The 24,650-nt window shown below is 55.5% G+C and overlaps 1 protein-coding gene across 4 annotated transcripts; it reads left to right on the forward strand.

The window, feature by feature from the left end:
- Positions 1-4,037: 4,037 nt before the first annotated feature.
- Positions 4,038-24,252, forward strand: PLEKHM1 (pleckstrin homology and RUN domain containing M1). Of its 4 annotated transcripts, XM_030256015.4 has the most exons (14): positions 4,038-4,125; positions 4,749-5,176; positions 5,667-5,824; positions 8,255-8,336; positions 9,595-9,842; positions 11,163-11,792; positions 12,976-13,327; positions 15,480-15,714; positions 16,142-17,047; positions 18,606-18,751; positions 18,918-19,111; positions 19,551-19,614; positions 20,303-20,460; positions 23,505-24,252. In XM_030256015.4, the coding sequence occupies exons 4-14, from the start codon at positions 8,295-8,297 to the stop codon at positions 23,626-23,628; spliced, it is 3,099 nt and encodes a 1,032-aa protein (XP_030111875.4). In that variant the 5' UTR covers positions 4,038-4,125; positions 4,749-5,176; positions 5,667-5,824; positions 8,255-8,294; the 3' UTR covers positions 23,629-24,252. The 4 variants fall into 4 exon arrangements, with proteins under 4 accessions (XP_030111875.4, XP_041577436.2, XP_072775163.1 ...); XM_041721502.2 differs by lacking the exons at positions 4,038-4,125; positions 5,667-5,824 and having other exon boundaries at positions 5,039-5,176; positions 23,505-23,771; XM_072919062.1 differs by lacking the exons at positions 4,038-4,125; positions 4,749-5,176 and having other exon boundaries at positions 5,686-5,824; positions 15,483-15,714; positions 23,505-23,771.
- Positions 24,253-24,650: the final 398 nt, after the last annotated feature.

Raw genomic sequence — 24,650 nt, forward strand, 5'->3', positions numbered from 1 at the left:
CATCCCATGCCAGGCCTGGAAAGTGCTGCTGCGGATCCGTGTGAGGCCATTCCCGGAGAGATTTCTGGGGAAAGAGGAGGTCACACCCAGGAATCGGGCCTGCCCTACAGAAAGAGGGGGCAAAGCGGGATCTCTTTGCAGGAAAGGTGCAAAGCCAAGGTGGAAACGGGAGGAAACTGCTGCTTGCTCAGTGTTTGTAGCCTGCCCAGGAGAGGAAGCAAAGGCTGAACTCTCTTTCTGTTCCACGATGCAGCCAAGGCTGCAAGAACTGGCTGCTCTGATGGCTGCGTGTGGACAAGCTCCCTGGGGTCTGTGCCCTGGCGTGGCCTTCCAGCCATCGGCATTGACCTCTGCAGCTCAGCTGGGCTCTGGGCAGGGCAGATTTAGGGGAACAGGAGCATTTTCCTACACAGGAAGGCTGCCCAGTGCAAAGGCTGAGCTGAAGACACCAGAAAGAAACTTGATCACTCACAGAAACTTCAGGAAAGGCAGTGGCTCAAAAGCCCGTTCCTCAATGGACAGGATCTCGTTGCAGGACAAATCCCTGTTGCAGTTAGAACAACAAATGTCACTTCCATTTGCCCTGTCCCTTTTACTTGCCTCTGCAGCCTGCATCCCAGTAGCAGCAGGGCCCCAGCGAGCCCTCCTCCGCCCTGGGCAGGGCACGGTGCTTACAGGTGCTTCAGCAGGAACAGCCCCTCCAGGGAATGGCTCTTCACAGCCCGCAGCTCATTGTCTCTGAGCACTCTGCAAGGAGACACAGGGACATTGTGACAGCGGCCACTGGCCTGCAGCAAATGGGATCGTCCTGGGAAAATCTCCTGCAGCAGCACGACTGAAGCATCGCTCTGGGTCACTGCAGGGATTGTCCCCACTCCTGGCCAGAGCAGGCCTTTGCTCCTGGCCGGCTGAAGCTGAGCACAGCTTGATCCCTGGGCAGACAGATACAGGGATGGTGCCCTGGGCTGCAAGAGACTCGCGGCAATTCTTGCCCTGCTGGGAAGCTGTGGTGATTCACAGCCCTCCTTGCAGAGCAGCCGAGCTTTGAATACCAATGGAAGTGGGTGGAGTGGGGGCAGCTGCTCCAGCCCCAGACCAAAGGAGGCAAAATCCACAAACTCCTGCCATTTGAAAGGCTGCAGGGCACTTACAAGGTCTCAGTCCATGGGTAGTCCTTCCAGGCTTGTTTTCCAACAGTAGCAATGGAGTTGCCAGTGAAATCTCTGCAAAGAGACAAAAGACCCGGTCCCCCCTCAGGAAAAGCCGTTTCCCTGCCATTGGCCTGCTGAGCTGGAAGCGGGCTTTGCCTGGAGAAGGCACAGTGTGCCCAGCCTGGCTTCACCCTCATGCCAAGCTCAGGCCCCCCCATCTCTGGCCAGGGAGTGCCCCGGGTGTCCCAGGTGGGCTTTGCAGACACAGGGAGCTGAGGAGCGGCAGCTGCAGGGCTCTGTGGGGCCGCGGGACTCACAGCACGGTCAGGGCTCGGCGGCGGCTGGCCGGGGGCACGGTGGCCAGGCCGGCGTGGCCGCAGTTCAGCTGCCGACGGCCTGGGCAGCGGCAGGGCTCTGGGCAGAGCTCCTTGGCCGCTCCCGGGGAGGGGGCTACTGCCAGCAGCAGGGCCAGCAGGAGCAGAGCGCGCACGAGACGCATCACCAGGTCCATGGCGAGGCAGGACTGGCTGCAGTCACCTGGGATGCAGACCTGAGCTGGAGCTGTGGCAGTTCCTGTGTCACAGTGGTGCTGCCGATGTCACAGTGGTCCTTCTCGTGTCACTGTAGCATTGCTTGTGTTACTGTGGTGGTGCTTTAGAACTCGCAGCAAACAGCAGTTCAGGCCATGATGTCACCAAATGACTCTGTCTCAGAGCCGTCAATCTTTGGAATCATGGAATGGATTGGCTTGGAAGGAGACTTGAGCTCCATCCACTGCCACCACTGCCATGGCAGGGAAACCTTCCCCTGTCCCAGGCTGCTCCAAGCCCCCTCCAACCTGGCCTTAGGCACTTCCAGGGCTCCAGGGGCACCACAGCTGCTCTGGGCACCCTGTGCCAGGGACTCCCTGCCCTCACAGGGAAGAATTTCTCCTGAACACCGGATCTAAGCCTGCTTTGTGTCACTGTGGAGCCATTCCCATTTGTATTGGGTTTGTGTGGCCAGGATTTGGCATGGGTTTGGGGCTGCAGGTGCTGTTGAAATTTCTTTTGCTTCTCATTATCCTGCTCTGATTTTCTTGACAATAAAGGTAACGAATATCCCCAAGTTCTGTCTGTTCTGTCCATGATGGTGAGCGGGAAGGGATCTCTCCCTCTCTTTCAGTAAACTGATGAGCCTTTCGCTGGCTTTTCTCACCGCTCTCCCCTTGCACAGAGCGGTGAAGTGCCATGAATAGGAGGGAAATAAATGGGCAAGGAGAGCAGCTCCTTTTGAAGTGCCTTTATTAAAGTGATCAGCTCTGGGTGGGGCTTGAGGGGTCACTCACATTGCCACTCCTCAAATTTTGGGTTGGCTCGTTGTTTCTAGGGTCTTTTGTTAGATTTTCTTGCACCTTTTCTTGAGTTACGTATTTCCTGGGAATGTTCTGGTCACCATTTTGTGGAGCAGCGGAGGAAATACCCGATGGATGCAACAAGAGTTGCATTTTTGAGGGTCCAAGAACAGAGATCTTCTTTTCTTCTCCTTCTCTGAAGACAGGGGGCACCACCACAAACCTCTCTAACTTTTCTCTGCTTGTTCCACTTCTGTCTTTTCCCAGCTGAAGCAGGTCTCTGGCTCACTGGCATCCTCCTAAAATACCGTCTCTCTTGGAGGAGAAAATCAGTTCAGTCTGTGGCTACCAAGGAAAAGTCCAGCCAAAAAGCCACTCCATCATCTCCTCCCACCTAGAATTTCTCCTTCCAACGTCCCAGGGTCGTCCATGTGTGTCCAGCCGTGTCCATGTGTGTGTCCATGTGTGTGTCCAGCCGTGTCCATGTGTGTGTCCAGCCGTGTCCATGTATGTCCAGCCGTGTCCATGTGTGTCCAGCCGTGTCCATGTGTGTGTCCAGCCGTGTCCATGTGTGTGTCCAGCCGTGTCCAGCCATGTCCATGTGTGTGTCCAGCCGTGTCCATGTGTGTCCATGTGTGTCCAGCCGTGTCCATGTGTGTGTCCAGCCGTGTCCATGTGTGTCCAGCCGTGTCCAGCCGTGTCCATGTGTGTGTCCAGCCGTGTCCATGTGTGTTTCAGCCGTGTCCAGCCATGTCCATGTGTGTGTCCAGCCGTGTCCATGTGTGTGTCCAGCCGTGTCCATGTGTGTCCATGTGTGTGTCCAGCTGTGTCCATGTGTGTGTCCAGCCATGTCCATGTGTGTGTCCAGCCGTGTCCAGCCGTGTCCATGTGTGTGTTCCAGCCGTGTCCATGTGTGTGTCCAGCCGTGTCCAGCCGTGTCTATGTGTGTGTCCAGCCGTGTCCATGTGTGTTTCCAGCCGTGTCCATGTGTGTTTTCAGCCGTGTCCAGCCGTGTCCATGTGTGTTTCCAGCCGTGTCCACGTGTGTGTCCAGCCGTGTCCAGCCGTGTCCATGTGTGTCCATGTGTGTTTCCAGCCGTGTCCATGTGTGTTTCAGCCATGTCCAGCCGTGTCCATGTGTGTTTCCAGCCGTGTCCATGTGTGTGTCCAGCTGTGTCCATGTGTGTGTCCAGCCGTGTCCAGCCATGTCCATGTGTGTGTCCAGCCGTGTCCAGCCATGTCCAGCCGTGTCCATGTGTGTGTCCAGCCGTGTCCATGTGTGTGTCCAGCCGTGTCCATGTGTGTGTCCAGCTGTGTCCATGTGTGTGTCCAGTCGTGTCCATGTGTGTGTCCAGCCGTGTCCATGTGTGTGTCCAGCCGTGTCCAGCTGTGTCCATGTGTGTGTCCAGCCGTGCCCAGCCGTGCCCAGCCGTGCCCAGCCGTGTCCCGCCGTGTCCAGCCGTGTCCATGTGTGTTTCCAGCTGTGTCCATGTGTGTCCATGTGCGTGTCCCGCCGTGTCCCGGTTCCCGCGCGGTGCCCGAGGGGCGTGGCCTGGAGCGATCGGTGCCGCCTTGCGTGATGACATCACTGTGGGCGGGGCGTGCGTGCTCCCGGCACTTCCGGGTTTCCCGGCCGGAGCCGGTGAGCGGGGGCGGCGCGGGGGCACCGGGGCCGTGAGGCGGTGGGGCGGTGGGGCCTGGCAGGAGGTTCTGACAAAGTCTGCGCGGGGATGAGGGCCGCGGAGTGCCGGGCGCTGGGGATGCAGAGTGACGGCGTGTGTGGAGCGGTGCGGGGCGGTGCGGGCCGTGGGGTCTGGCAGGGGGCGCAGGCCCTGCGAGCCCAAGGAGCGCTGCTCCCCCTGCCCCGCACGGCTGGGCAGGCCCTGATCCCTCCCTCCCCAGCCGTCCCGATGCCCCCGCAGCCGCCCGTGCCAGGCCCCGCAGCCTCGGCCTCTCATTCCTCCTCTTCGTGTCCCCCATGGGGGAACAGCGGGTCAGATGTGCCTTTCCAAGGGGCCCCACTGGGGGTTGGTGTCTGGTCCTCAGTTCACCCCCCCACGAGTGCTGACACCCCAGATCTCTCGGCCCGTTCCTCCCAGTAGCCAGAGATCCCAGCACCTGTGGGGTTCTTACAGCTTTCCCTGATTTATCATGTGTTACATTCTCAGTATATCACATCAAATGAGCAGTTGCAAACAAGATCTGGTTAATTCTTGTCTAAAACGCAGAGATTAAAAGGTCCTTTCCTCTCTGCCTTCCTTGCAGCGACTGCCGTCCCCTGCTGGGGGATGCGACCCACCCACCCAGCCGGATGGCACCAGGAACATCCACGGGGAAACTCCAGCGCTGTAAATCCAAAGCAACGCAAAAACTGGGAATAGAAACCTGGGAACATCTTGCCTCAACACGCTGGGGCTTTCACAACCTGCTTGGCCCGTGCATGGTGGCTCCAGTGGCTGCAGTCCCACGGAAAACCAACTGCAGTTCTCCCTGCGGCTCCAGCAAATTGTAGCCTGGTGCAGGAACAGGTATTAGGCTGAAGGAAATTCGCAGTTTGGAGCATTTGGGAAGCACAGTCTCACCATCCAGGCTGGGAGCTCAGTGGTTGCTCTTCCTCTCCTGGCTGCTCTGGGCCCTGCAGGGCAGAAGCTGGACGGGTGCATCGGAGGTGACACTTCTCCAGCCACCACCAGGTTTGTCAGCTGTGATAAATAGGGACGAGGGTGGTGTGATGGTGCCATTCCTCACTCCGTGCCTGTGTTCCTGCTGTGGGAATCACAGCACTGCTCCATCACTCTGGGCACAGCAAAGTCAGACCATGAGGGTCCTGCTGGGACTCTGTCATGTCCTAGCCCTTGCCGAGCTGTTCCCAGGGGTTTTATCTTCCAACCAGCCAATGTCCATGCCATGCCACTGGCTTTCCTGCTCCTGGGCTGTCTCTGTGCCCAGCTTGTGCTCAGCTCTGGGTGGAAAGCAGGAGCTGTCCCCCCAGCAGCCCTTGGACCCACTGTGCCATCAGAGCCCCCATGTCCCCAGGGCAGAGGGTGACTGGCACAGTACTCGTGCTTGGAAAATGACTGGCTCTGTGTCCAGGGCTTGAGTCACCCTCACGCTGCCATCGTGGGCTGTTGTTTTCCATCCCAGAGCACAGGCAGTGACCTGCTGTTTATTTATAACTCACAGAGCGTCGCTTCTTGAGAGACTGAGGAGCCAAGCTCTGGGACAGAGGCTCTGCTCTGCTGGTATGAACCTTGCTTCCAGCTGTTCCCAAAGAATCTGGCTGGTTTGCAGGAGTTTGGGGAATCAGCAGCTCTGCCCTTGCACCGTGACTCTTCTTCTGGGTAGGTCAGACTCTGTGCCTGGGGTTGTTCCTCACCTGTTTGCTTTTCCCTGTTTCACCCAGGAGTCCCTGGGGTGGTGACTGCTGGGAAACCTAGTGGGTTTTCTCTGCTGTAGCTGTGCTTGTCTCTGTGTTTGCACATTGATCCCATCTCTTCCAAGATCACAAGGAACAGCCGTGGCTTTCCAGGATCTGCCTGGAAGTGCTCCAGAGTTCTCTAGGTCCTCCTAGACCCAGTGCCCTGTTCCAGTTTCACCTAAGATTTTGTTTGGTGAAATCCGCCTCAGAGCTGCTTCCTTGCACTTGTTATTCAGGAAAATGCTGTCCCACAGAAGTGGTGCCATGTGGATTCGTGGCGCTGGAATAAACTGGTTGGACTGGTCGTCGTGGGAGTGGAGAGTCCCATGATGAAGGTGGTGGGTTGTCCTCCTCAGCTCTCATCTCCTGCAGGCTCTCATCTCCTCATGGGAGAGGTGATGCTGGCAAAGGAGAGTGTTTTCAGGGAATAACTCTCACTTTGTAAAACTTAGACAAGGTCTTTGTAAAAATTCAGATGAAGTCTTTGAAAAACCTCTGCTGTCATCCCTTTTCCTGTGACCAACTCAGGACTCCAGGGTGGTCCTGGAGCTGGAACACCTGTGCTGCTTCCCTGGGCATGAGAAATGCCACCCTCTGCCCCTCCTCAAGTCTCCCACCCTTGGGTCTCACCCTCAGATCTCCCTCAGGTCTCTCACCCTTGAGTTTTCTCCCACACCTGGGTCTTCTCTCACTCTTGGATTTCCCACCCTTGACTCTCCCATCCTTAGGTCTCCCACCTTCATTGTCCGGGTGGGATGTCCTCAGGGTGTAGCAGGAGGTGGTGGGGAAAGGGGCAGAGGTTCTCCAGCCCTGAGGAGCTGGAGGCTCCCAGGTGGAAGGCAGAGATGGGGGTGGCTCCCTGAGGTCCTTGTCAACCACTCCTGCCACTTCAGGGGCCCCTCACTTCCCCAACCCCCCAGCAGCCCCTGAGCCCGTGGTTAACTTTCCTGTGCTCTGCCATTTCTGTGTTGCAACACAAGGAGAGGAAATCTTATGACAAGCCACAGCAAAAGCAGTTTCGTTTTCTCTGAAATCTGTGAACCCTGGAAACATTGAGGATCTGTCCTGGGTTTGGCCCCCAAGGAGTTCTTGTCCTACTGCTCTCAGCAGGGCCAGCTGCTGCGGTACCTGCACACGATGCTCTGGGTCTGGGCTGTTGACAGGCCTGGGATGTCTGGATTTGGGGTGCTCCAGACTTGAGCTGCTTTGGGTTTGGCCCAATGCAGATTTGGGCCGCTCTGTGTTTAAACTCCTCCTGATTTGGACAGTGCTGCCTTCAGGACTGGCTGTGGTCATGGAGGAGCTGCTCAGCAGACCATGGTTCTGCCCAAGCCTGGCAGGAGAGGGGAAGTTTGATGCTGTCAGCTCTGCTCAGAGAAAGCTCTGGGGTTTTTTTGTTTGCTTAGAAATAAAATCTGACCCATCAATGCCGTTCCAAACCTGTTGTCTGCCAGAGGCAGATCCAACCCTGTGGCCAACAGCTCTTCTCAATTTGTATGGCAAGTGATTCCACCTTAAGGGAATAGTTTGATAGGACAAGGTGGAATGGTGTCACACTGACAAAGGGGAGGATTAGATGGGATATTGGGAAGGAATTCCTCCCTGTGAGGGTGGGGAGGCCCTGGTACAGGGTGCCTAGAGAAGCTGTGGCTGCCTCTGGATACCTGAAAGTGTCTAAGGCCAGGTTAGACAGGGCTTGGAGCAACCTGGGATAGTGGAAGGTGTCCGTGCCATGGCAGGGGGTGAAACTGGGTGGTCTTTAAGGTCCTTTCCAACTCAAACCATCCTGGCATTCCATGATTCTTTCCCATCTCCCCAGACAGGTCTGTGCTGTCCCAGCTGGGTTTGGAGCAGCATCACTCCTCTGGCATGTGACAGAGAGCTGAACTGCTGCCACCTTTCCCCAGGCTCTGCTGGGGGGTGGCATCCCTTGTCCAGGCCACCTAATGCCACTCCCACTTGGATTTTGGGTGCCTTTTCCAGGCTTAGGCATTCCAGGTGACAAAGGGACAAGGGGAGCAGTTCCTGGCTGTACCTGTGGCACTGCTGACCAGACCTGCCTGAGGGCCCCTAACAGGGGTTCATTCCTCCCCCCTGGTCTCTTGGCCATGCTCAATTGTGCCTGAAACTCTCCTGGTCCCTGGGAAGTGTCCTCAGGCATTGTCCCTGGAATCCCAGTACCTTTCCATGTCAGTCACTCCCAGCTCTGATCCCACAGTGTCCTGGCCATGAGCACCTGCAGAATGCCTCAGGGCAGGAACCATCCCTTGTGGGTGGCACCAGGAGCCCTTCCCCTGGCAGATGAGTGGGGTGGCACCCCTGGGTGCTCAGCCATGCTCTCCTTGTCCCACAGGTGACATGTGAAGGCAGCGCGGGGAGCGGCAGCAGCAGAGATGCATTCCAGCCACCCCGAGGACCCCAAGGAAGCCATCCAGGTGAGCCAGAGCCCTCAGTGCTCCCCAGACAGCTCCCAGTGCAACTCCAGGCACTGCTGGGGACAGGTAGGACATGTGGGTACTGCCAGCTGGGATTAGGATGAATCCAAAGTCCAACATCAACAGTTAAACCCAAGTATTTTTTTTCCTCCCATGGATGAATCCATGCGTGACTGATAAAATCATCTGCACTCTTTATTCTTCTCAGCCCTCAGTGCTCCTTCCATGGAGCAGCAGATCTGGGAGGCAGCTGAAAAAGCTGGAAAACAGCACCCCAAATAAGGGACACACTCCCCTGGCTGTTGTCCTTGAGCTACAGCTGCTGGGAATCTTATTTAGATGCTGAAAAAAATACCCCAGGCTGGAAATTTAATATGGGTTTGTGCAGCCAACCCAGGCTGGAGTCAAAATCTGCAGAGCCCTGCTCAGGGAACATTCAGCATTTGCTGGGAATGCTGCATGGTGCTGAAACATGGATTGTTTGGTTGGAATTCAAGGAGGAATTTGTTATCTAAGTGCCTGTTGGGAAGCACAACCTTGATTTAAAACATGATAGGTCAACATATCTAGGCTCAGTTGCTTTAAGGAAAATCTTCTTCACTGGCATGAAATTGTTAAATTCACCAAACTTGCTGCTTTTGACTGGTGGAAGAGGAAGTAAAGCTGCTGGAAGGCAAAATTCCCACATCCCAGAACCCACTGAGTCTCTCTGAGAGCAGCAGCTGAACCCTGATGTCCTTCCAAACCCCGCTGTTTTGGGGCTGTCCCCTGAGTGTTTACCCAGCACAGCCAGTGAGGTCGATGGCTTTGATTTCTGCTGGTGGCCCCGTGTCACATGTCACATGCTGCTTGGGCTGACCTGCACGAGCTCAGGGGATCCATTCCCTCCTCTGAGTTTCTCCTTTCTAACCCACACTTACTCCTCATGTTTCCCCCTAGAGTGCCTGGGGGAAAGCGCTTCATTCCCCCTTAAGCCATTTCTTGTTTGCAGAGGAAGCACCACGCACTCTAAAGCCAACCTCAGTTCTGAAATATCAGCTAAAATTGCATAATTTTTTTTTTTTTTAACAAAATAAGCTAGATGACAGGAGTGTGAGTCCCCAGCTTGACCAGTTCAGCCTCTCCAAAGAGTGAGGATGAGGCAGGAGTCACATGGTGCTTCACTGTGGATAAGCCTCAGTTTTTTGAGCTCTTTTACATTAAATCCTTCCTGATATTTTCACTTTTATAATCCAAACCTGCACCTCCTGTCTTGCAGCTGATCAAGAAGCAACTGGTGAACGCCATCAAGGCTCTGCAGAAGCAGTATGTGAGCTCGGATGCCGTGGTCACCAGTGATGACAGCAATGCCAACACGCTCTGCAGTGCCCTGGAAGCTGTGTTTGTGCACGGGCTGAAGGCAAAGCACATCAAGGCAGAGAGTGGGGGGAAAGGGAAGAAATCAGGGGGTCGAGGCCCCCTTCCCCAGCCAGTCTTTTGGGGCCTGCTGAAGAGCATCACGCATCGGTGAGTGGCTTGTGCTGCTGGCAGGGATTCACGTGCTCAGGTTTGTCCCTTCTTTTGGTGCTGTCAGATTCAGGGAATGAGGAGCATGGCTCAATGGACAAATATGTCTCTACCCCATCTGTGTGCTCAGTCCTCTCAGCTGCAGGGAGGCATGCTCTCAAGGGGCTTTGGGGTCCCTGCTCAGGACCCTGGGAGATGGAAGTAGCAGTGAAGCCCCTGCAGTGCCAAGAGGGGCTGAGTCCCCACATCCCTGCTCAGGGTGTGCTGATTTCCACAAAAAGTTGAGGATTGAAACTGAAGGCACGCCCCTTTCTTATTTGTTTCTGGGTGCCAGGCTGGATTTCTGGGCCCAGTGGATCCCCAGTGACCACATTGGTCTCCAGCAGCAGCTGCTTGTGAACAGCACAGGGATCTGGGCTCTCTCCTGGCCTGGATCTGCTGGGACTGGTTGGCCCTGTTTCCCCATGTCCCAGCCAGCCTTTAAGGAGGTCTCTCCTGAGTGATCACTGTTTACTGGGGTTTTCTAAGCCACTCCCTAAGTCTAGTTCACACACAGTAAATAACAGCCCACACAAATTGTTCTGAAAGCCTCATCCAGCTCCATCACCGACTCTTGAATTATGAAAGAGTGGATTAAAATAACTCTTTCACATGCTATGGGGGATATTTTTGTGACCTTTGAAGGTTTTTTCTTCTGTCTTGACAGACAGATTAGGAAAGAAGTCTTACAAAACCTTTGCTCTGGTTTTTGAGGTGTGTGATGAGCTGGGAACAGGGAGGATCAGGGAGAATGGTGTCGCTGTTGGATTTTAGGGAAGAAGAGCTGAATCCAGAGTCTGGCATTATTTGAGTTCAACCCCAGTCAGGTTGGTTTTTTGGGGCTGCCAAAACGCTTTTCACTGTGTTTTGACTGCTTTTGAGTTTGAAGTGAGAATTTAGACACGTGGTTGTCACCAAGGATGATCCAGCCAGCACAAATCCCACAAATACACAAGGACAGCAGGAATTCTCTGTGTCATTCAATGCAACAAATGGAAGATGCCTCCAGTCAGAGAGAGGATGGTCAGCCAGCAGCACCACAGGGCTGCCTGGGGTTCTTACCAACATATTTAGTTTGGGCCATTCAGGAGCCATCTCCCTCCATGGAAAACCACACTTTCCATGAAGGAGAGAGATTTTCCACAGCCGGTTTTATCCCAACCCCTGAACTCCCTAAAGCAGAGCAGGTTGGGCAGTGTCTGATGAAGGCCTTCCTGCACCCTGTGATGGACTAAAACAGAGCCACTCACTCCTGTTCTGTCCTTTTTCCTCCTTTCCCAGGAATATTGTCTCGGAGCTGGAACAGCTGATGTTTATCAACACGGACGTGGGGCGCTGCCGGGCCTGGCTGCGGCTGGCGCTCAACGACGGCCTCATGGAGTGTTACCTGAAGCTGCTGCTGCAGGACCAGGCCCGGCTGCACGAGTACTACCAAGCCCCTGCTGTGCTCCTGGACGCCGAGGAGTGCGAGTTTCTGCTCTGCTACCTGCAGGGTTTATCATCCTTAACCTTCGAGCTCTCCTATAAGTCAGCAGTTCTGAACGAGTGGACCGTCACCCCGCTGTCCCTGTCGGGTCTGTGTCCCATGTCTGAGCTGCTGGAGCCCCTCACATCCTCTGAACCCCGCAGGAAAGCATCGCTGGGCTCCATCTCCCAGTCCTCGGGGTCGGATGAGATCGAGATCCAAGCCCCTGTCCTGCCCATTGGCAAAGCCAGCAGCAAGATCAAGCTCACGTCGTCCTCGCTCAGCCTGAACACCACGAGCTCGTCCCAGCTCTCGTCCAGCCTGGGCTCCGACAGCCTCCCCCCAGCGCCGTGCGCCCGCAGCCCCGAGCGCAGCGAGGAGCCGCTGTCCTGCGACTCCGACCTGGGCACGGCCACCGCCGAGGAGCTGGACAGGTCCCTGCAGGAGTGAGTCTCTCCCCACATTTCCTCTCCAAAGGGGTTTTTGACCCTCTCTAGGCTCTTGTTATTTTCTCTTTATAGGCAGGAAGTCTTTCTCCCTGTTTGGCTTTAACAAGCTCTTTTTCCCTTCTGGAAGGAGCTTTTGTTCTTTGCATGAACCGCTCCACATGGCTTGTTGAGACCCTGCTGCCACTGCAGATGAGCTCATAGCCACTGAAGTGTGTGTGTGTCCTCTTTACCAGGGTAGAAACGTCAGAAAAATGCTGCTCTCTGGTTTCAGGAGTGTCACATCTTCCTGGTGTACACTGGGGGATGCTCCAGGGCTTTCCACAGCGGGGAAGAAATGAGTTTGGTCACAGGGATGGGTTGTAATTTGCAACTTCGGCAAACCGTTCAGAGCAGGAGGTTGTTGGTTTGTCATCATTGTGATTTATCCCTGCCAAGCATCTAGCACAAAGATTTCCAGGGTTATATAAGCTCTGAGTAATCTGTAAATATTTTGCCTGTCACCTTTAAAGTGTGACTCTGAGGGAGGTAAGCCTCGGAATGATGCCTCTTTCCAGTCCTCAGGAAAGAGTTGCAGCTGCAGACTGTGCTTCCCCATCTATGAGCATCATTCCCTGCTTCCAAGATTTTGCATCTTCCAGTGATCCTGGAAGAACCTGCCTTGATTGGATTAAACTCGTGATGGAGACGCTCCTTTGAGTTTTAATCTTGGGCTGGTTTAATTCTGGGGCTGGCAGAGGAGTGGGACCACGGGAACAGCCAATCCTCTGGCCAGGCTCCACTGTTAAGTGCTCATTAATGAAAACAGTTGGAATTTGGCATATGATCCAAGGCTGGATTCATGTCCAGGAGCTGTACATGGGGCTGGGGCTGTGGGGGGCATCCAGTGCTGTCCCTCCATCCACCAAACTAAACCCCATTCATGGGTGTAATTGGAAAATTCTCCCTTCACAGGCAGAGTCCTGCTCCATGCCATGGGGCTGGTGTTGCTCTGTGGGGCACAAATCTCACATTTTTCTGTTGGCATCACTGGGTTTTTCCAGCTGTACCGTGCTGCCATCCCACAGAGGCCAGCAGTGACACTGAACCTTTTTTACATGGTTACAACTTGCAGTAATGGGGCGGGGGTTTATAGGTTTTGGTTATTGAGCTGCCTTCAAACCTATCACTTTTCCATTTCAAGGGTGTTGTCCGAGTTCAGCAAGGCCAGGCCAGGCCCAGATGCCCCAGAGGGACGGCTGCTCCCCAGCATGCTGGGCTGCTCCCCCCGGCCACCCCCAGGCCCCCTGGCATCACCTGCCCACCCAGCACCATCGCACGGAGCGCAGCAGGAGCCTCCCCCCAGCAGGGACATCTCTGCTGGGCTGGGAACCCCCACACCCCCCAGCCATGGGGACAGAAATGCCAGCAGCACCTCCAGAGCCACGACCCCTCGGGACGGTCCGGGCAGAGCAAGCAGCAGTGGCAGCGAGGGGAGCCAGGCTGTCCGCAGCCCCACGGCCCAGCACCTGCTCTCTCCCCTGCTGGGGTGTCCGGTAGGTGCTACAGCTCCCTCTCTTCCCATCTCCTCGGGTTTGTATCCTATGGTAAAGGGAAATGAAACTGGGGACAGCTCCAGTAGGCACTGCTTTTCTAGGATCAGGGAATCGCAGAATGGCTTGGGTTGGAAGGGACTTAAAGTTCATCCAGTTCCACCCCCTGCCATGGGCAGGGACATCTTCTGCTAGACCAGGTTGCTCCAAGCCCCATCCAACTTTGCCTTGGACACTTCCATGGATAGATTTCTCCAAACTCCCATCTTCCATGCTGCTCCCATTTGGTTACCAGTGATGATTCCCACCCCACAGAGCTGTGGCCATGCAGCTGCCTCAGGAAAAACTGGATCAAAGTCTGTGTTCCCTGGTGAAAGAGGCACCAAAGCTTTTGAAACCCTGCCTGGCCTGTCAGTCATCCCTCTCCAGGAGCAGCTGCTGCAGGAAGTTTTGGGTTTGTTAGGGTTATCTGGAGAGGGGTGAGCTCTTGCACAAATCTGGCTGTAGTCTGTGTGCAAGTGATAAAACAGTTCCAGAGTCAAGTTTCTCATGGGGAATTTTCTTCATTTATGGTCCATGTAAGAGGAGGGAAAAGGGTTGACTGGGCAGGAAACAAACTGGTTTCCCAGTGGGGAAATCCTCCTGCAGCACATCTGTTCCCAGAGTGGGATGGCATTCCCGGGTGTTGCTCGATTTCCCCTGCTGCCACCGGGAGGAGCTGATCTGCATCCACTGGCCTTTGCTTTTCAGAAACTCTTTGAACAGCCCTGTCCTCTGTCTATTACTGACAGTTCCGTCCTGCTTCCCATTGTTTCCATGCTGGTTCCCATCCTTGTCGTGCTGCTGAGGGTAGGATGTACCTCACACCCCCCAGACCATTTCTCCTTTTGCTCTCTGCTCCTCTCAGTTCCCTCACGCTTATCCCATTTCCGCTGCTTCCTCGTGGCCCAGAGCCAGTTTGACCTAATCTATGTATAACATACTGTGTCAACAGGAAATTCCCCCTGCTCTCCATGACTCATGGAGCAACCTGCATTCCTGCCCCAGGAGTAATCCAGGAGTTGCCACCCGTGATCCTCCCCAAGGGTGGTGACAGCTCTTCTGTCACTTCAGTTGTTATTCAAAATAAAAGGCACTTGGGAGGCTGCAGAGGGGAGTTGAAAGGACATTCCTGTTGGGATGCAGCCCAGGAAGAGTCTAGGAATGCTGATTCCCTTGTGCCAGGGCACTGAGCTGGGTTGGTTTTTTCTCCTGGTGTTTGCTCAGGGATCTTTTCCCAGAACCTTGCTACTTTCAGGAGGAATTTCTTCACTGAAAGGGTGCTCAGGGGAGTGGTGGAGTCCCCATCCCTGAAGGTGTCCAAAGAATGCCTGGACATAGCACCCAGTGCCCTGGTCTGGCTACCACGGTGGTGATTTGGCACAGGTGGGACTCGAAGGGCTTTTCTGCCTTAATGATTCTGGGATTCTTGTAACCAGAAAAGCTCCTGGAGAAGCTACAGCCACATTTTTTTCAGCTCATGGATCTCATCATCCCCTCCTGCCACATGCAGACAGAGGCTTCTTCTGCTTTCCCTGCCTTATTTTTCCCCTGCACAGCCCAGGCCCCTGTAGCATCCCCTTGTGAGCAGTAGGTTTCTGTTTCACCCTGGACATCTCTGTGCCTCTCCCCATCTCTGTTCTTCCTGGTGCTGCTGCTCCAGCTTGTGCCCTTTCGTGGCAGGGCTGGAATTTCACCCCCATCAGTAAAACTCCATGGACCCGTGGTCACTGCAGGGAATGTGCTCTCCTTCCACAGTGATTTTAGAGGGAGATAACAGATCGATTTTTGAATTCATTTTCCCACCAGAATACAATCCTGGTATTTTCCAACTGTTGACACAGTTCCATGGATCAGATTGAAGGGAGCAGGGGAGCCATCCACCTGGGAATGGCCAGCAGGAAATCAGACAGCCATGGAATGGTTTGGGGAGGAAGGGACCTTAAAATTCATCTCATTCCCAACCTCCTGCCATGGGCAGGGACACCTTCCATTAAATCCACACATCAGTGCCTGGGATTTGGGCTACGCAGGAGCAGCCCCTGAGGAGGGGTTGCTGTGGATGCGTGTGTTTGAGCGGCACAGCGTGTTTGATGAATATTTTCTTTTTTAACAGAAGAGCTGGATCTCAGAAGATGATTTCTACAGACCTTCCCCGGGAGAGAGCAGCAGGAGCACGGCTGACACCAACGGCTTTGGGCCAGAGGGGGACAACGAGGGGCCAGCCCCAGGGCTCATCAGTGCTCTGGACTTGGAGAGGCTCTCAGTGCCACCCTCGGACACTGGGAAGCCCAAAATGTCCCCAGAGCGGGAGCAGAAGGGCTTCAGCGTGGTGCACCGCAGACAGATGGGTACGTGCCACCTCCTGCTGCCCTCGTGCTGGGGGCTGCTCCAGATGGGGATGGGCTGTCTGGGGAGAGCCCTTGGCTGGTGGGAGCTACAGAAGGCAGTGGAGCAGCTTCCCAAGGCATTGCTGAGCCCAGGGAAGCTCTGGTGGGAAGCATTTTAGTGGGAGAGAGTCTGTACACCCTGTGGAGCACCTTTCCTTTATCCCACTTGTTCCCAGCCTCAAAACCCAAATGCAGGGGACAGAAACCCAAATGCAGATGGGCAGCGATGGAGACGAAGGTCCCATCAGCTCCTGCCCCAGCTCACATCGTACCAGCACTGTCTCTCACCCCTGCCACGCCTCTGGGTGCTTGCTTTGAGCCCCTCTTGGCTTTTCTCTCCCCACTAGCTTCCCCTTTCTCACTCAAACTGGGCCATCTCTTTCCCGAGGTCTTTCCAACCCTTTCCGCGGGCTGCTGAAGCTGGGCAGCCTGGAGCGGCGAGGAGCCATGGGGATTTGGAAGGAGTTTTCCTGCGAGCTGTCCCCGCTGGAGCTGCGGCTCTTCCTGGACCACGAGGAGCAGATCTGCGTGGAGACCTACTCCCTGCTGCGCTGCGAGTCCCTGGCGCTCACCCACTCAGACGGCCGCTTCGAGCTGGTTTTCCTGGGGAAAAAGCTCTTCCTCCGAGCCCCTTCCCGGGATGAGGCTGAGGACTGGCTGGACAGGATCCGTGAGGCCCTGCGCAAGTGCCGGCCGCAGCTGGAGGAGGAGGACTGGGAGACTCTGGAGTGTTCCGAGGATGGAGGCGAAGCCCAGCCCGTCCAGGGCGATTCCAGTGCTCTCCAGTACAGTGATGTGCCTGGGAACAGCTTGGACTGGACTGCAGCTCCAGAAGCAGAGCTGGATGCGATCAAAGAGGCTGTTCTGTACATGGACGTGGACAAAACTTGGGTCCCGTTTATTTTTTCCCTGTCTCTAGAAACTCTGAAGTGCTTTAAAATAAGAAACAATGACAAAATTTTAAGCAACAGTTACGGCATAGAAACCATCCAGGACATCCTTCCAGACACCAGCCTGGGGGGACCCTCCTTCTTCAAGGTGATCACCTCCAAGGCTGTGCTGAAGCTGCAGGCTGAGAACGCGGAGGAGGCGGCCTCGTGGCGGGAGCTGGTCCGAGAGGTGCTCATGTCCTACCTGGAGACAGCTGAGGAGGCTCTGACCCTGGGGGGCAGCTTGGATGGGCACTCCCAGGTGGTCCTGAAGAACATTGTGAAGGAAAATGGCTTCTTGTTGCAGTACCTGGTGGCCATCCCCATGGAGAAGGGCCTGGACTCGCAGAGCTTCATCTGTGCAGGTACAGAACCATGGAATGGTTTGGGTTGGAAGGACCCTAAAGCCCACCCAGTGCCCCCCCCTGCAATGGGCAGGGACACCTTCCACTATCGCAGGGTGCTCCAAACTCTGTCCAAGCTGGTCTTGGGCACCCCTAGGGATGGGGCAGCTGCAGCTTCTGTGTTTTCCCAGGAATCCCAGCAGCACAAGATCTCCTTGGTGGGGCTTCATGGCCCATTCAGGGGCACTTTTGGTGTCCTGTGGGCACAGGGCGAGCCCCCCATGCTGAGTCCCCATCCCACCCCAGCCCCGTCCTGCTGGGATGTTACTGGGCTCCCATTTAAGATACTTTTGGTACAGACAGTGGGAAACTGGGGTTGAAGCAACCTTAGGTAGATCAGGAAACTTAGGACTCTCTTCCTGGGCATTTTGAGGCGCCAGCCTGTGGGGAAAGTGCAATCTGGAGCAGTTTTTCCAGTAAGGCAGCACGGGAGCAGGGATTGCCATGGGTGTGACAGGCTGATTTTGCAAAACAATAATTTACCCTTCCCCTGATGCCTCTCGGCACACGGGGAGATTTTGGTGGCACCTTCACTGACCTTCACAAGAGCTGTAATTTGCTCTTTACTTTGCTAAGTTAATTAAACTTCAGATTTCTCTCCTGTTTCAATTATATTTCTTGTACCCTCCAGCAGGTTGGGATTTTTCTTTTAATCTGTCTAATCTTTTAAATTTTTTTTCTGGTCTATTGGTCTCTGCCTTCCCTTCCAGGCTCTGTCCTGCATCTTCCACCCCGCCACAGCTGGGAGCCACAAGCCAAAAATTCCCAGTTTTTCTGTGTAGGTTTTCTTTAGGGATCTGCCTGCCCTGCTTTCAACCCCCCCACCCCCTTCCAGTCTGACACCCAATGTGTTCCCTTCCATCTCAGAGTAATGAGCAATAAGGTTTTTCTTATTAATTCAGGAAGCAACGCATGATCTCCATTAATATTTTGTGGGGATGAGCTCTAGCTATTCCAGAGTGCAATGGATGGGGGTAGGGAAGCCAAGACGGGTTCCTTACTGCTATAATAAAGGTGGATTTGGGTTAATGCATCCTGATCTCATCCCTTGCAGATGAGATTTTGGTACCCTGTGACATCAGCAGAAAAGAAAAGGGCTGAGTGAAGGTAAAATAGTGCCAAGCTACTGGTGGAGGTGATGGGACAGCAAGTGGGATTTAGATTCTTCCCTAAATCACTGGGATATTGCCAGAATTCACTTTTCCTAAAAAAAAAACCCCAAACAATTGAACCACTTGATGGATAAAAGTGGGTTTACAAATAGTTCAGCCTCCTTTTCATGGAGAAAAAGTGAAGCAGGAACTGTTGAACCATCATAGGCTTAAATCTGTGAGGAGGGGGCTGGAGGCCTCACACTGAACATCCTACAGGTGCTTTAGGTGGTCCCTACTACCGTTTCCCAAAACTTTATTGCTCAATTCCGTGCTGCCAAAAGTTTCTCCCCCATCCGGCAGCGGTGGGCAGAGGCTGTGGGCAGAGGCTGTGGGCAGCAGTTCCCTCTCACCCCCTGCTCCCGCAGGCTGCTCCCGGCAGATCGGCTTCTCCTTCGCCAGGCCCAAGCTCTGCTCCTTCTCCGGCCTCTACTACTGCGACAGCTGCCACCGGGACGAGGAGAGCGTCATCCCCTCCCGCCTCATCCACAACTGGGATCTGACCAAACGGGGGGTGAGTCCTGCTGCCTCCACGCTGGGACAGGGAAACGCTCCAGCATCTGTTCCTCAGGCTCCATCTGGGCATTCCCTGAGCTGGAAGTGCTCTGTCCAAACCTCCCTCCGAGCTCCAGGGCTGCTCCATGGTCTGTGCCCACCTGTCCCCTCTCTCTGTGCTCCAGGTGTGCAAGCAGGCCCTGAAGTTCCTCACGCAGATCCGAAACCAGCCGCTGATCGACCTGAGGCTGGTCAACGAGAGTCTCTACGAGCACGTGGAGAGGATGCGGCAGATCCTGCGCAGCCGGGAGCAGCTGAAGCTCCTGGGGGATTATCTCATCATGTGCCGCAGCGGCGCCCTGAAGGAGCTCAGCAAGCGGTGAGGTCCCTCCCGGGGTGACATTCCCCTTCTCTTGGCACCCGGTGTTCTCCTGGTTCCCCTCCTCACTCACCATGGGAGCAGGAAGCAGTTCTGCCAAGGCTCAGGCTGGTTTTTCCCTCCGTATCATCTGCTCTAAGGAGTTATCCATCTGTTGGCTGGGTCAGCACAATGAGCTGTGACTCAGGAAACACCTTCCTGGCCGAGAAGCTTCTGGCTGGACAGGAAACACCTGGCAAAATAGATGAGATATTTATTTTCTTCCCCCCGCCTTTGAAATGCTTTCACATGATTTCCAGTGGCAGGATTTGGGATGTGAAAATGGGCTCTGCAGTAATTCACTTTAAAAGGCTGCTTCATCCAGGTTTCTCCTTGCTCCAAAGCTCTTGGAGATGTTGTGGAGACCATCTACCCCCTTCCTCTCTGTGCTTCTTTGCAGGCTTGATCACAGGCATTACCTCCTGGAGTGTCCCCACAAATACAGCGTGGCTGATCTGAGGCAGGTGAGAGCTGTGTATGGTCATAGAATGGTTTGGGTTGGAAGGGACCTTAAAGACCACCCAGACCCACCCCCTGCCATCCAGTTCCACCTCCCACTAGACCAGATTGCTCCTAGCCCCCTGACCCAGTTGAAAACACCCCAGTGTCCATGGGGATACCACGTGCTGCTCCTTCAGCAAGAGGTTCCCAGCAGGGTTTTTCAGTGATACCCCAGCTGGGAGCCCCATCCTGGCAGGTTGTGGGTGCTGCTCTCAGCAGTCTGGGGTCCCTTTGCACCACAGCCTTGTGGGCTGGGGGGTGTTTTGGAGGACAGATTGGGGGTTGTTTTGGGGGACAGGCTGGGGGTGTTTTGGGGGACAGACTGGGGGTGTTTTGGAGGACAGGCTGGGGGGTGTTTTGGAGGACAGGCTGGGGGGTGTTTTGGGGGACAGGCTGGGGGTTGTTTTGGGGGACAGGCTGGGAGTTGTTTTGAAAGACAGGCTGGGGGTTGTTTTGGAGGACAGGCTGGGGGTGTTTTGGAGGACAGGCTGGGGGTGTTTTGGAGGACAGGCTGGGGGTGTTTTGGAGGACAGGCTGGGGGGTGTTTTGGAGGACAGGCCCTGCCTTGAGGGGCAGCCCAAAGAATGGGTGTGACACAGCAAACCCCGCCGGGGCCGGGCTCCAGGAGCACTGACCCCTGTGTCCCCCCAGATCGCTGATGGCACCTTTGAGACCTTCCTGCAGTCGCTGCTGCAGTTCGCATCCCACCACGTCTACAGCTGCGACCTGTGCACCCAGCGCGGCTTCATCTGCCAGATCTGCAACAGCAGCAACATCATCTTCCCCTTCGAGTTCGACACTACCACCAGGTGAGTGAGCCACCTCTGCCCCGTCCCAGCAGTCAGGACACCCAAGGGTGCAGCTGCCTTACGCCAGGAGCCCCAACCTACCCCTGAGTTCTGTTCACAGACCCCACCTCCAAGGCACGTGGGGAACTGGAAATGACTCTGAGGTGGTTGTGCATCCTCATGATGCCTGCAGCCTTGTGGGAGTTGCATCCTCATGGTGCCCATGTCCTCATGGGAGCCCTGTCTTCATCTCCCACATTCTTGTGGGAGCCACATCCTCGTGGTGCCCATGTCCTTGTGGGAGCCACGTCCTTCCTTGTGCTTCCCCTATCCTTGTGGGACTCATCCTCACAGTGCCCACGTCTTCGTGTCCACGTCCTCATGGAACCCATCAGCTCCAGGATGCTCCAGACCAAATCCAGGCTGTTTGGGGCAAGAGCACACCATGCTCAGAGATCCAAGATGTCACCAAGAGAGGTGGCTTTGCAGAATGAAGATGCAGAGCCACCAGCACCTTCCTGTCAACCTGGAAAGGCCCTGCTGGGTGCTGGGTGCCAGGGCAGACAAGGGGCTGGAGGGAGGAGGAGGAGGAGGAAGGTTCTGCATGTCCCTGTCTTGCTCACCTGGCCAGTGCCTCTCCAACTCAGGGTCAGTCTGACCCCTTGTAGGGGCTGCAGGAGGGAAGGGGAAGCAGCAGTGGGCCTGCTTCCCTCTACAGCCGTGGAAGGAAGGACAGACACATGGACACAGATTTCACAGACTGCTGGAATGGTGTGTGTTGGAGGGACCTTAAAGCCCATCCAGTGCTATGGGCAGGAACACCTTCCAAGTCCTGTCCAAGCTGGCCTTGGACACTTCCAGGGCAGCCACAGCTGCTCTGAGAGCAGAGGTGGATGGGGGGCAGCACTGTGGATGTGCTGGGAGAGGCTGAGGATATTCCCAGCAGGAAAGGGGTGATACTGGCTCTCACTGGAGTTTTCCCCTACCCACGGAGCTTCCATTCCCCACAGGTAGAGTTACCTGTCCTGCAGTGGGGTCAGCTGTGGGTCAGGGTGCAGCAGCTGGACAGAAGTTGGAATCAGGATGGGGATGGTGCTAGAGGGGAGCTCTTATCCCCACCACCATCAGGGTTTGCTGAAGAAGTCAAACCCTTCCAGCCCAGGAGCCTGCTCCATTGTAGGTGGAGAGATCCACATACCCCTGGTTATGCCACAGAATTGTGGAATCATTCATGTTAGAAAAGCCTTGTAAGACCACAGAGTCCAGTTCCCCCAGGACTGCCAAGGCCACCACTGACCAATGTCCTCAGGTACCACATCCACAGGTCTTTTAAATCCCTGCAGGGATGGTGACTCCACCACTTGCCTGGGCAGCCTCTGTCAGAGTTGGAGAATTGTTTCAGTGAAGAAATTTTCCATAATATCCAACCTAAACCTCCCCTGAGGCAACTTGAGGCCGTTTCCTCTTGTTCTGTCTTAGCCTATTTGGCATTGAGCACAATCCTGGCAGAGAGATTTCACAGTCTCATGGGCTGCGTGGTCTCACTTTGCCTGGCAATCCCTTAAAGTGAGCAGCAATACCCAGAACCTGCAGAAAATGCCACAGATACCGGGATCCGTGGGTGCTCCGCGTGTTCCAGGGCTACGAGTATTTCCGTGGAGGAGGAGCAGCGCTGCACTGAGCTCATTATCAAGGACAACAACATCCCCAGGGGACTGATTTTCCCTGGAAAAAGAGCAGCCAGGCTCTGGAAAGTGCTGGCACGCAGGGCTGAGCTGGCTGGCGGCCTGCCGGAGGTCTCGTGTCCCGTGGAGCCGAGCTCTGAAGTTTGTTGACGTCTTTCTTTCTCACCCTGACGGAGGAGGCTGTGCAGGAAAGCGGCTCAGCCGACATCCTCGGGGAGCTGAACGTGGCTTCCTGCCCCTCTGCCCGGCCCGGGCCGCCGGGTCAGGCCAGCACTCCTGCAGGATGTGTCTGCAACGCCTCAAACAATCACCCCGCCAGAGCAGGACCCTCTCCTGCTCTGGAGCTCAGGGGGAACTAGAAGCAGGAGATCCCGATTCTCGCTTGGAACCACACTGGGTAAAACTTCCCAAATCCCCTCACACATGGAGAGCAGCCGCTCCAGCCTGTCCATGCACAAGCCTTTCCCTGTCCCGAGTCAGGGTTTGCAGCTCCTCTCCAGAGCAGGATTTCGCCCCAGCTGATTTGCTGTGGTCCTTTTCCTGGCACTGCCGGGTGTTTTCTGCCTCTGTCCCACGTATCTTTTGGGGAATTAAGGTGTTTCGTGCTGTTCACACATGGATTGTACACCAGGTATTTGCACAGCGAAGATAAATCTGGCTGCTCTGCTGGCATGTGGCTGAGCCACATTTTACTGCCACTGAGGAGTTGGGGATCACAACCCAAAAACTGATCTCAGCCCTTGTAGCAGGGATGTTTCTGCTGGGCCCTGCTCTCGGGGGAGGGGTCTGCACCCCAGCCATGGAAAGCAGAGGGTCCCCAACAGAGATGCTGTCACAGGGTTTGGTGATGAGGGATCAGTGTCAGGGGCTGGTGTCACAAGATTGTGTCAAGAGATCAGTGAATCAAGGGTGGATGTCTGAGGTTTGGTGTCACAGGATTTGTTGTGTAGGGGGTGTTGTCACTTGAACTGCACTCAGTGCTGGCAGAGCAGGGCACAAACCTCAGCTCAAACCTCACTCCCATCTCTCTCACGCATTGGCAGCGCCCACCGTGCTCCTTCCGGCCCAGCTGCTGCACTCGGAACTGCTGGGGTGGGTGAGGAGCTGCTGGGGTGGGTGAGGAGCTGCTGGGGTGGGTGAGGAGCTGCTGGGGTGGGTGAGGAGCTGCTGGGGTGGGTGAGGAGCTGCTGGGGTGGATGTTCCACTTGAGCAGCTGCTGCTCCTGCGCCCAAGGTTCCTCCTGAGCCGGGGCTGGGGCTCTGCTCAGCGACTGCTCAAACCACACCAGGACAGGGAAGTGTCCCCTGTTCAGTGGGGAAGTTTAGTCTTTGTCCTGACGTTACCAACACAGTGAGTTTCATTTTTTCCTTCTTTTCCCAGGTGCAGTGAATGCAAAACTGTCTTCCACCGGGACTGCCACGCCCGGGCCCCGGCGTGCCCACGCTGCGAGCGGCGGCAGCGGTACCAGCGGCAGCTGGAGGCCAGCGCAGAGCCCAGCCTGTAGCCTGGCACTTACCTCGACACTACCCTCGCAGTGGGGATGGCAGGAGGGAGAGAGCAGAGCCCCCTGCCTGAGAGCCCATCCTGCCCTGGGAACAGGGACAGTGTGGGGTGGGTGCTCCTGCCCCTGGAGGGACCTTCTGCCCACCCAGGGCTAAAGAAAGGGGCTGGAAAAATCCATCCCCCTTCACACTAACCGGGTGCTGTTCCCTGTCACCCTCCTGGTGCCAATATCCCCTTGCAGTGGAACCCTGCGGCTCTTCAGGGTGTCATCCCAGAATTCCAATCAAGGGTGTGAAGAACTGACGTTGATCAAAGCTCTAGTTTTTTAGTATACTGAAAACTGGTATTTTTTTACATGGGGGTTTTGCACAACTAGGCTGCTCTGGGTGGTAGAGCCACGCAGGGAGGGGACAAAGTGACACTTGTGCCTTTAGGGACCTGCATGCCCATGGGGACCGTGGGTGTCCCGAGCATCTCCCACTCAGACAGCCCAGCCAGGGCCGTGGCCTCCGGGGAGAGCCAGGGAGAGCCAGGCCGCTCCTCCTGGCTGCTCATCCTCGGGAGAAATTTTATTCTCCTTTAACCCCTTCCCACACAAAGATAATTAAAGTCTATTTAACAACAAGTGAAGCAATTTCTGATTTTACTTCTCTACAGCGGGACATCATCACAGTTTGAACCTGACACAGTGTCTGTGGGAAGAGGATTGGGAATGGGGATGCTGCCTGTCCCTTGTCCTCTATCCTCTGTCCTCCCTGCCCATCCCCTGTCCTTCTTGCCCATCCTCCAGGGTTTCACTTGGGCAAGTGGTTGGGGGTCCCTTCCCCATTTTCCCTGCCCCATTTTCCTTCCCGACTGCTCCTGGTGTCAGCTTCTCCTGTTGTTGCTTGCCCCACCACTCATGTGCTTGGGGGACCCCTTCCCTGGGGTGCGTGGGGACAAAACCTAGGGCAGGGCAGCTCCCACGGGGCCCCCCTAATGGGGTCCCCATCCCACTGCCCGGGGAGGCCGTGCCAGATCCGG

The sequence above is a fragment of the Taeniopygia guttata genome, chromosome 27, assembly GCF_048771995.1.
Source record: "Taeniopygia guttata chromosome 27, bTaeGut7.mat, whole genome shotgun sequence".
Classification (NCBI taxonomy): domain Eukaryota; kingdom Metazoa; phylum Chordata; class Aves; order Passeriformes; family Estrildidae; genus Taeniopygia; species Taeniopygia guttata.

Coding starts and splice junctions, on each gene's coding strand:
- PLEKHM1 (XM_030256015.4), top strand. CDS start 8,295: ATGCATTCCAGCCACCCCGAGGACCCCAAGGAAGCCATCCAG. Junction 11,793..12,975: donor CTGGACAGGTCCCTGCAGGA/GTGAGTCTCTCC, acceptor TTCCATTTCAAG/GGTGTTGTCCGAGTTCAGCA. Junction 19,615..20,302: donor GCGTGGCTGATCTGAGGCAG/GTGAGAGCTGTG, acceptor GTGTCCCCCCAG/ATCGCTGATGGCACCTTTGA.